This window comes from Orbicella franksi, chromosome 2, assembly GCF_964199315.1.
Source record: "Orbicella franksi chromosome 2, jaOrbFran1.1, whole genome shotgun sequence".
NCBI lineage: Eukaryota > Metazoa > Cnidaria > Anthozoa > Scleractinia > Merulinidae > Orbicella > Orbicella franksi.
The window spans coordinates 37,749,478-37,760,123 of NC_138146.1; the positions used below are offsets into that span (position 1 = coordinate 37,749,478).

The following is a 10,646-nucleotide window of genomic DNA, read 5'->3' on the forward strand; positions in this document are numbered from 1 at the left end:
CTAATGAGAGTGGGCCTTGTGTGACCAGCATTTTAAAAAAGCAAATGTTTGCTTTTCCAACTGAGTCATGTTTTTCAGCTGTTATCAAATACTAAGTTTCTGTGGCTGGTGTTTCCTGTAATGAGTTACAGTCCCTGAAGGGAACTCCCTCATGAGAAGGTCAGGGAAGATCGTCAGAACATTTGAAAACCCCTTATCAGGAGACCACTGTGGGCATGGCTCACGATTTAAAAGATACCACTTAAAATAAAACTGACAGCATTCTCTTATTCCTACTTTGACAGCTCAAAGTAGTGGCATTATGTCCTGAACACCCAAAGTAAGACCAACATTCGTTGTCTACATCTCTACGCTAGATGCAAGCGTTCTGACCTTTTCACATGGGAGTTCCCCCCCCCCCTCCTTCCCGTGGGGGTGAAGGTTTACAGTGTATAGATCATGTGCAGCCTGCTGGGAGCCAGTCTTTTCTCATAGGGCTTCTAGTCTGAAAGGTCTTGTCTCATACTGCCTGCCTGCCACAACTCTTCACAGGGTCCCTATGGATACCAACCTTCAAGCTGAATGGGCCACCCTGTAAAAGTAAAGATTACTTTACTTCAATTCACTTTGCTTCGCTTCATACATTTACCTGTTTTGACTTTCTTTCCGTTTACAGAAAAGATCAGTTTGAGAAATCTAGCTCAAGAACTCAGTCTGGTGCGGATGACATCATAATTTCATACTCCCTCTTACCTGCAAAAAATTCTAAAATGGGGCAAAACAAATCTTTTAGACAAACCTAAGCCAACAATTAACTATACTTCACCCCCCAAAATGCTGTACCTTTTCTCAGATGTAGGCTTACAGCCAGAAACGGGCAGATTAAGGTCATTCCCCAGTATTGCATTACGCATCGTTACTGCACATAATTTATGGCGTCATTAGCGCGTGTTCGTGCACGCGCACATTGGAAACATGGCGGATTTGCCTTGATATTGAGTTCTGTCAGTTGAAAAATGGCTATAGCTCACTAACGAGCTCGGGGACCCCAAAATTTTTTTCCAGTCATTTTAATCAACTAATCATTAGCTTTGCGTGAGAAAAGACTGATCTGATTTCTATGTTGAAAATTGAATACATAAGGAAAATAGCAGCTGTACTGTAGTCTTTTCTATTTTGCAGTTTGATAGCCGTGGCAAGCAATTTGGTTCCAACATTTTAACAAGGATTCAGCTGTCTGTCAAAATCAAACTTAAAAAGTTTATTTGTGTCTGACACAAGTATTGACTATAGTTTGAGGCGTGTTTTCATGAGTCTGGGCTCACAAAGAGGTTACAATAACTTGGAATGCTTTCTTGAAATAAGCATTAAATAACGCTAAAATGGGACATTTTCAATGCTTCACTGCTCCTTAGCGAGCATGGGCACCCCTTTTTTATTTTATAATTAAAGTTCTCATATGATAAATATTCATTGGACAAAGTTTGACCAAAAATCTATGTGCAGTTTTATTATATGGCTAGCTCCGTGAGCGGGCAAGATGAATCAAATCCTGCGCTTTGATTGGCTACCCGAGCGGGCAAGATGGAGCTATCTTGACCGCTCGGAACTACCCGCCGTGTCCCGCAAGAAAAATTTCCCCGAAAGCCACATAATAAATCCTTCATTGACCAAGCTTGTTCGGTCAAGATGGCTTGATATTGGTCTCGTTCTTTTCTTGCGAGTTTATGGACCTCGACTCCGTCTCGGTCCATAAACACGCAAAAAAAAAAATGAATTTGGCCAATATCCAGACATCTTGACCTCACTCTTGGTCAATAACCCATACTTATTTCAGGGGAATTACCTTAAAACGCATACTTGAAGTACTGACTAGTAGTCATTTGGCGCGGAGGAGCGGATCTAGCAAGTTATCCAAGATGGCGGCTGTGAGCGGTCGGTTGTGGTCGAAGATTTCACTCTGTCCTAGAGGTAGCAGTGCATTGTATGGACACCAGAATATAACGGCTTTTACTAAAATCGTACATCGTCACTACGTTTCTCGTGTAGTACAATCAGCTACTTTTATGATGAAGCAAGAAGGTGAGCTTAATTAAGCTTAAATGGTTTAAGGTTTCATTCAATTAGTATAGGTATTCATATGATTTCAAGGTCACTTTGGATTAAATAAGCAAGGGAAAATTTTCAAGGGCTAACAAAATTGCAGCCTGAAGGACGATTGCAAATATTTTATTTTTGTCAAAGTCAAGTGCTTATTTACCCCATATAGAAAGGACGAGGGTGCTCGTCGGAAATTTTGAAAAGAACACCTAAGAGATACCATGATTTTGTTTTTGTGGGAATGGCTTGAAATATTTTAGGTACCAATTCTAAAACAGCACCTTGTCAGGAGGAAGACCAAAGACCTGAAATCGAAGACCCGAAAACAAAGACCGCTTTATTTTCTTTATTTGACATGATCTTGTTATGGTTCTCACCAGAAATATCCAGCTCTGGTTTTAATCTTTCTAATAGCAATAAAGCATGCAATCAAACACCAGATTTACATGTCTTAGGTCTTAGGTCTTTGCTTTCAGGGGTCTTTGTTTTTACTACAGTCCATTATCTCCTGCCATATCTTTTTCGGCTCAATACCCTAACAGGTACTGCAAAAGCTCCCGCTATGGACCTTTTGAGGCTGAAAATCCCAAGACTGAGATACCAAAACCGCTTTTTTAACCCCTAAACCTGATACGATGAGCACCCACATCCTTTTTATAAGGAAGTCTTCTCAGGGCTTATTTACTCCAAATTACAGCCTATGACTATACATTAATTGATTACTTTGAGCAGTTCCCTTGGTCTTCCAAATATCTTTGGAAATTTCTGAAAATATTTGCAAACTTTTTAGGAAACTCTTTGAAGATATTCGGCTAAGCTTCAGCAATCTATATCTTTGGGTGATCTTCAGAAACTGTGAAAATCTTTGGAAGTGTGATGATGATCTTTTTGCATTGGTCAGTTAAAAATGCTGACTGCAGGCTGCTTCCATGCATCCTTGCTACAGGAATGCTATACTCCTTTTTAAGTGCCAATGAAGTAAAAAGATAATTGCTGTTTATTTGAAAGGCTTTTCAAAATAAAGAAGAATGGCGTTTTCCTTTTTGGAAATGCTTTTGTTTTAGAGATACAGTATTTATGTTTTCGTATTATGCAAATAAGGAAAGTAATGCCATCATAAATTGTTCCACTGAAACAGTAAAATACTGAATCAAAAATATCTCTTGAAATATAAGAGCAGTTTTCTTCAAACTTCGCAACAGAAATGTACATCACAAGAAAGACAAAATGATACCCATTGTGCCATTGCCATGACAACACTCTTGGCTCCAGTCTCTTTCTTTCAAAAACCAAACATCCCCATTTGCAACTCTTCAAAGTGGGACAGAGGGTCCTTCTCGGAACATGCCTGGTGCCCATATTGTCTTAACTCTTCTCAGTTGATTGTCAGGAGTGGATGATCCTTAGTTAAGACAAAAACTGGGAATTTAAGTTTTTATTAACACAGGACCAGACTTGTTATGTTTATAGACTATTCTTGTTATGTTGAAGGAAAGAGAAGAAAAGCAAGGGATAATCAGCTGAAATCTCAGTTACTAAAACAACGGATAGCAAAGGTTGGGGAATAGCACCACACCTTGACAGCTGTTTCTCTATTTCAGGTTTCAAAATGTGATCCTGTACATTCATAGCTAGTGTTTTCTTCACCCCTGGATTTTTTAGTTTCCTGCTTCTGAACCCAGTGTTAGGGGAGGGTCCACTGGGGTGAAGTGGGGGGCTGTATTCAGGGGTTTAAGAGGATCATATACTTACTTGAACTCAGGGTTAAAAATATTCACCATCCACCAGAGTGTAAATGACTTTTCACAAGGCATTGACCTGAGAGAGAATATGTACCACATCACCTACTTGAATTTTTATAATTAAAACTATTGACTTGAATACATTAGGGGTACTTCTAGACCAGCAGGAAGAGCACTCCAGAATTGTGTAGTATTTTAACTGGCTTCTCTAAATGTCTTTAATAAAATAAATTTCACCTTTGCAGTGCTTTTTCACTGTGAGATTATCTTTGCAATGATGCAACTTGTAGCCCTTTAGGGTAGCAAAATCAGTCAGTGCTGGCACATTTTGACAGGGCTAAGTTATCTGGCAAAACAAATAGGGTTATATGGTAATCACTGGGTCGTTCTTATACCTTTTAACAGAGCATTGCAGGAGCAATGAGAATGAAGACAGAAGGAGCAGACTGGCCATCTGTTTTCTCAGGAGCCCAGTCATTTAATCCATTTTCAGTTCCTGTTATGTTTAAAATGGGAAGAGTGAAACATAACAGACTTAATGTTGGACTGCGCCAGAGAGCGCTTGGAAACCTGGACCTAATGAAGGTACATACATGTAGAGTACTGCTTAGAGGTTAAGGTCAAATCAAGACAATATATATATCTTATTAACCAAATGTGGGAGGCGCGGTGGCCTCATGGTTAGTGCGCTCGTCTCCGGATCGAGCGGTCCGGGTTCGAGCCCTGGCCGGGGACATTGTGTTGTGTTCTTGGGCAAGACACTTTACTCTCACAGTGCCTCTCTCCACCCAGGTGTATAAATGGGTACCGGCGAACTTAATGCTGGGGGTAACCCTGCGATGGACTAGCATCCCATCCAGGGGGGAGTAGAAATACTCCTAGTCGCTTCATGCTACAGAAACCGGGATAAGCTCCGGCCTGATGGGCCACTTGGCTTGTATGCAGACTTTACCTACCTTTACCTATTAACCAAATGCAAGGGCCGTACTGGGAGAATATTGGCTGAGGGTCTTGACAGTATGGACTGAGTGCTGTGATGTCAGCACAGAAAAGACCAAGAGCCTATTGTCTCCTAGTACAGTCCCAAGAAAGTTTGGTTTATACACAACTGAAAAGTTTTATTGAAACAATGCCATGATCATGGACTGGAAAAACATTGCAAACTTCTTGCATGCAATTCTGTTTGGGAGCCAACTACAGTTTGTAGGTGTACACTCATGTCTGATGGTAAACAAAACAGAAGGGAGAGAGAGCTGGAAGAGGCAAGTTCTCAGTTTCTGAAATGTAAGCCATAAAACTACCAAAATATCTTCAAGAGTGATTGTGTGGGATCATCTGGGACGGAGCCCGGTTCAACAGGAAGAGGAGAGTGGCAGTTGTAGAAGGGTGGCTGTTATGGGGAGGTAGGGGGTAATATGACACCTGTTTTTTCAGGGGAAGGGGGTGGGTTCAACGTTTTTAATTATTGCGTATTGTCGCATGTAAATACATAACACAATCAAAATATATCAATAAAACAGAAGCAAACAGAAACCAACGATGTGCAGTATGGATCATGTTTTCTGTCAGATGTATTAGAATAAAAAACTCTCCACTGGGACAAAAAGTGGCTGCTGTAGAATGGTGTTCGTTAGTGGGGGTTTGACTGCACTATCTTTTCAAGTCTCAGTTTTCAAAATAGAATTGTTAATGAGAATATTTTTATGCATTAAACATACTACTGGCTGTTATGAAAATTTTTTTTTTTCTTCAGATACCAAATTTTTTTCACTTGACTCCTATTGCTGTTGAAAGACACTGTGCAGCCTTGAAATGTGAGTAACATCTGATATATCACAGCATTAGAACATGGAGTTATGTGTAAGTGAGTGTGTCTAAGATGAATGTATCCCAGTGCGTGTACATAAAAAAAAGATTCATTGGCTGGTTGAAGAATCTAAACCATTAAGAGGGAATCCTCCAGAAGTTTAAGTAACAAGCGGACAAAAACTTTGTACTTGTTGGTCTTCTTTTCTTTTCTTGGTAGCATTATGTACTGAATGGCCACATAACCTTGATCTTTCTGCTGTGCCATTACGAATCACGACCAAAAACTACTTATTTGCGGGACCATCACTTTACCATCCTGGATCAAGAATAGTTAAACTTCAGGTATTGTTGACTCACTCCCAGTTTTGGTCCCTAGCATTTGTTAACTGTAGATTTCAATTTCTTGTAAATGTTCACATGTGTTTATATTGCGTTAATGTTATTGTGCAATAGTTATGTATATTCAGTCATAGTTTTAGCCCTTTTATTGTTTATTATGATACTAGATAGTGTTAACTATTCACTATTTAGTCCCTTTGTAAGAAAAAAAGGTTCTGGATAAACTTTTGGATTTATGAACAATACAGGTTCTTGTTATCCTCACTGATATAGGCATAGTTATATAGCCATATTGATTATGAAACCTGAAAAATTTCTTTGTTGTATGTTTTTGTTTGCATTTCTGGCCTTGACCATGCACAAAGCACAATAGTTGTTTACTCCGTACTAAGGAACTAACCAATAGAAATGGTTTGGTTACATAATTCATGCATAGTGTATGAGCACAAAACAAAAGATTGTGGACGGTTGTGAACCTTCCAAAATTAATTTAAGCGTCTTGGTCAACTCCTTTGGTGTTTGCTGGGCTTCATAACCTTTTCCCTCTATTTACTATGATATAGCCTATGGCCACAAAAGAACACACATACTTGTTACATGCAAAAGGTCCTTTAGGCTCAGCTAACAGATTTCACATTGTTTAATACTAGGTTTATCTGAAAGATCTGGTTTTAGATGATCATGCCAGGAAGAAGTTGATTGAACTTGTAGAGGATCGTTATGATCCAGAGACTGATGAGCTTACCATTGTAGCAGACAGGTACAGTTGGAATCTGAAAATGTCAGACACTGCAACATCTTTTACATTGTATCAGCAATGATTTTTATCTAGTGAGCCTACTGGACATGTCATTGGTTCATCAAGTTTCCTGACAAACCATTTTTAGATGAACATAGTAATAATTACTGCTGATGTACATACTTCAGGACTTGGCATAGTTGTTGACAACTTTCCTAATACAAAATTAATCCTAACAGGCAAGTCACTTGTCTGGCAAGTACACGAGATCCCTGCAAAATTTGCTGATCATGATCTTACTGTTTGAATGAATAATGAAAAATGTTATGACAGTGAGGACTTAATTACCTCCTGGCACTGACATGCAGTGTAATTCTTCTGAGCAAGAATTTTTTACTATGGCATCCTGGAAAAATTTTCTTTCAATTTGTTCCATAATGTTTTTTTTTTATTTCATTTAATTTAGTTTTTTTGACATTTTTTCTTGCATACAGGCTTTTTTTGGTTGTTACCTCCCCCTCCCCACTCCAATCAAAAAGTGTATTGGTCTCTCAGGCATTGTTCCATAACAGTTATGTTTTTATGGTTGTGTCTGTCTTTTCAGATGTCCAACAAGGAAACAGAACCGTGATTATGCCATGTATTTACTTACAGTGCTTTACCATGAGTCATGGGTGAGTAGGTTATGCTGGATTTCATGTTCAGTATAAATTACCATTATATACAACTCATAAGTGGTACTGTTAAACTGCTGGAGTTGATTTGAGTTCAAAGTAGTATACAATCACATTGGTTAGCCCTTGGTAACAAGGTTATGTGTCTCAGCACATGGTACAATTGGGTACAATTGATAATTGAATAGACCAATTTTGATATATTAAAATTCAGCCTAACACAAGAGACCTCAGTACAAGGCTCTGGGGAATAAATCTCACAAACTCTGCAGTTATTCCCCAGAGCCTCGCACTGAGGTCTGTTGTTTTAGGCTGAATTTTAATATATCGGAATTGGTCTGTTGGGATGTGATCTTGCAAGATCATTTTGATGCTCGCTGTTTGTGTGTCTGAATGATTGGCTCCTCAGGAAACTAATTTATATGAAGTTCTTGATGAGTTGTTGAAAACTGTTTTCTTTGATACCAGTCAGTTAATATGAAATATGGAACGTAATGATGACTTTAGTGTGACAACTGTCAGTCCAGCCAGAGGTTGGTTATTGTATATATACATATTGTAATTTATTTATTACGTGCTTTTACTATGTTATTTTCAACTCCTAGTATAGTTCTACTGTTTCAGGAGTATACTTATTAAAGATTAAAGGTAGTGGTCACTAACTATGGTCCAGCGCTGATGCAGGGGAAAGCAGAACTCCTATATAATATGACTCTCTTGGAACATGAGCCATCTTCATTACAAAGCTTCCTTGTTTGAGTATAGTAATTTAATATGGGTCACATATAGTAGGCATGAAGGTAGCTTGTTCCAGGCTCCCGGTCAGTGGCAAAAGAAAACAGAGCCCGGTCTGGGAGAGAAAAAGAGACGCGCGTTTGACGCCCAGACCGCGCTCGTTTTGCTTTCGTCTGCCCGCTTTTTTCGATCATCTGTGCCAATGAATTCGCCTTTTTCTTTTACCAGAAAACGGAACCATGGGAAACTGAAGTGAGCAATGAAGACGAGGACAGCGACGAGGAAGAAGATAAAATACCAGACAAAAGACCGAAACGAAGAAAACAATTAAAATTAGTCGATGGAGTTCTTTACAGAGTGAATCAGTACGGAAAATATTTTAAATATTTTATAAACGTCAAAGATTAAAATGGAAAGATTTTATTGATCTCAAGTCAGTTTACGGCGCTGGAGTTGAACACATTTAGATTTATACAAAGAATTCCATGGCCTTCGTGGTCGAAGTTGTAACGCAATGCTTGTCATCTTCGTATGGAGAACGCTTACTTGTAAACGGATAAAAACGTCTGAAATGGTCAGAGTTTAGCAACGACAGGAACATTGTTCATTTATGGTGGTAGACCAAGAGACCTTACGCAGTGTTTTGTATAAACTGAGAACAAAGTGAACTATCCAGAAATCATAACTGTGAGACTGCTGCCAGTCCCTGTTTGTCCTTCAGCCTCGACGTTCACGAAGAAGGGGCTGCCGGCAGTCTTGAGGCGATCTCACCATTGTTGTTGGTCTTGTATCTAATTGGTGCAAAATTGGTGAAGATTTTAGTACCTGAAACTTGTGAGTGAATCACTAACAAGAAAAATAAACTACAAGATTAACAAAAGGAGTACGATCAATTAATTTTACCTCTTAAAGTATCACCAGGCGCGAGTATGGTAATTCACAATTAGGTTAAAAGGTCTTGATCTAGCCTACCCCGCTAATCCGTAAAGCACGCTGAACAAGCACACAAGGAAGTGACAAGAGCACGGAAGAAGGGAATGGGGAAAAGGCAACTGTTTCTCTTTACTTGAATGCTGTCGTCACTTACAGACTGCGTTAAAATAAGACGAAGGTGATGCCTTTTACAATGTAGGGCACTCGTTTCCAAGGTAACTATGTCATCACAATCTGGGGGGAAGGGTAAGGGGGGGGGGGGGGCAGGGGGCAGGCTCAGAACTGATTCATCGGTCCAGCATCTCAGTGCACAGCGTGAACAAACACGGGGTATTGCCGCGTACATCGTACATGACCAGTTGCTACAAAATAGGCCAAGCTCGATATATCAATATTCTCCTTTTCTCCGCTCTTTTCTCTGAGTCTTACCTCACACAAATCTCAGTCAACTTTCTGAAATTCAGCAACCAAAGGATAGTGTTGTAGCTCATCAGCGTACACTCAGATGGAGGAATCGATCTTGAGGGCAGCTTGAGGCAAACAATTAAAATATCTACTACACTGAATTGCAAAAATTCATTCATTGTCTTTAGAAAATCTTACTCCGCCTGTACTTTGTAGATTAACCTTTTCATATGACTTCTTTCAATTAATGCTAAGTGACTGAATTAGTTGTTTGGACGATATGACCGTGGCGCAGTGATACAACTTCTACAATGACTGCAACACGCGAAGCAAAGAACGCTGTGAAAGGTTTCGCTTTTTAGAACAAAGAAAAATGACGGCAACCTGATGAACGCTTCAGCTTTTAATTCAAGAACAGAAAATGTTGGATAACTCTGAAAATTTCAGCAAATTAAATATTCAATAACAATTTCTTTTTAGCACTGAGCACTTGGAAACTTTAAACGGAATGGTTATCACTCTTATGCTTTAACTATAACGTGGCAAGCTAGGAAAGCAAAGCGGATAGCTTACAAACTGGTAGAAAAACAATTTAGAAGAGAGTGAAAGCGTGCACTTATCTGAGAAGAGGAAGACATAGGTTGCCTTTTACATTGTACATTGTGTCCCACGCCCGATCGAAAAAATGGTGCATCCTTTGAGACTTAGCTATGCGAGAAATATTCTCTGACCATATTTACAACGTTTTATCCGTTGTTGGCCTATAGCTTTTAAACTTTAAATATAACGTTTGCTTTTACTCTTAATATTTATCTATGCAAAGCCGCCCACTGAAAAGCACCTTATAGTGAAGTGGGCTCCCTATTTAAATATTTTAATTATTATTATTACTATTTTGTTAATAATAATAATAATAATAATAATATTATTATTATTATTATTATTATTATCTGACATGAAAAACTGTTTTGTTAAGATAAGGGTGGGATACAAGACGGTCTATTTCCTGGTCTGCACAGCGGTGCTAGGAAATGAAAACAAAATGACGGCCACCTGTTGGGAAAGAATGCAACAAAACATTTCAGCTCAGAAAGTGAGGGGTCGGGGACATTGCATAACAAACTTTTGCTTTCGACAAAGAAGGCAGCAAGAGAGGCTCCATTTTGGTCCGGATGGACACACCAACCATAA

General features: G+C 39.1%; 2 protein-coding genes across 2 annotated transcripts in view; both read left to right on the forward strand.

Annotated features, from left to right (window-relative positions):
* Window positions 1-51: 51 nt before the first annotated feature.
* Window positions 52-9,301, forward strand: LOC145479732 (small ribosomal subunit protein mS35-like). Its single transcript, XM_081458168.1, has 8 exons — window positions 52-2,061; window positions 3,571-3,635; window positions 4,227-4,406; window positions 5,575-5,635; window positions 5,848-5,972; window positions 6,620-6,729; window positions 7,313-7,382; window positions 8,346-9,301. The coding sequence occupies exons 1-8, from the start codon at window positions 1,899-1,901 to the stop codon at window positions 8,523-8,525; spliced, it is 954 nt and encodes a 317-aa protein (XP_081314294.1). The 5' UTR covers window positions 52-1,898; the 3' UTR covers window positions 8,526-9,301.
* A 1,262-nt stretch (window positions 9,302-10,563) lies between these two features.
* The window catches only part of LOC145479776 (methylosome protein WDR77-like), a 12,684-nt gene continuing 12,601 nt past the window's right edge, over window positions 10,564-10,646 (forward strand). The window contains exon 1 of the mRNA XM_081458225.1: window positions 10,564-10,646. This exon is cut by the window's right edge and continues 1,106 nt beyond it. The gene's annotated coding sequence lies outside the window, so the exon portion shown is untranslated.

What these genes read in the sequence shown, in the direction of transcription:
- LOC145479732 (XM_081458168.1), top strand. Translation starts at nt 1,899, where the DNA reads ATGGCGGCTGTGAGCGGTCGGTTGTGGTCGAAGATTTCACTCTGTCCT. An exon ending in ACACTGTGCAGCCTTGAAAT is followed by an intron (nt 5,636 to 5,847) that starts GTGAGTAACATC and finishes TTTTCTTGGTAG; the next exon opens with CATTATGTACTGAATGGCCA. An exon ending in CTTACCATTGTAGCAGACAG is followed by an intron (nt 6,730 to 7,312) that starts GTACAGTTGGAA and finishes CTGTCTTTTCAG; the next exon opens with ATGTCCAACAAGGAAACAGA.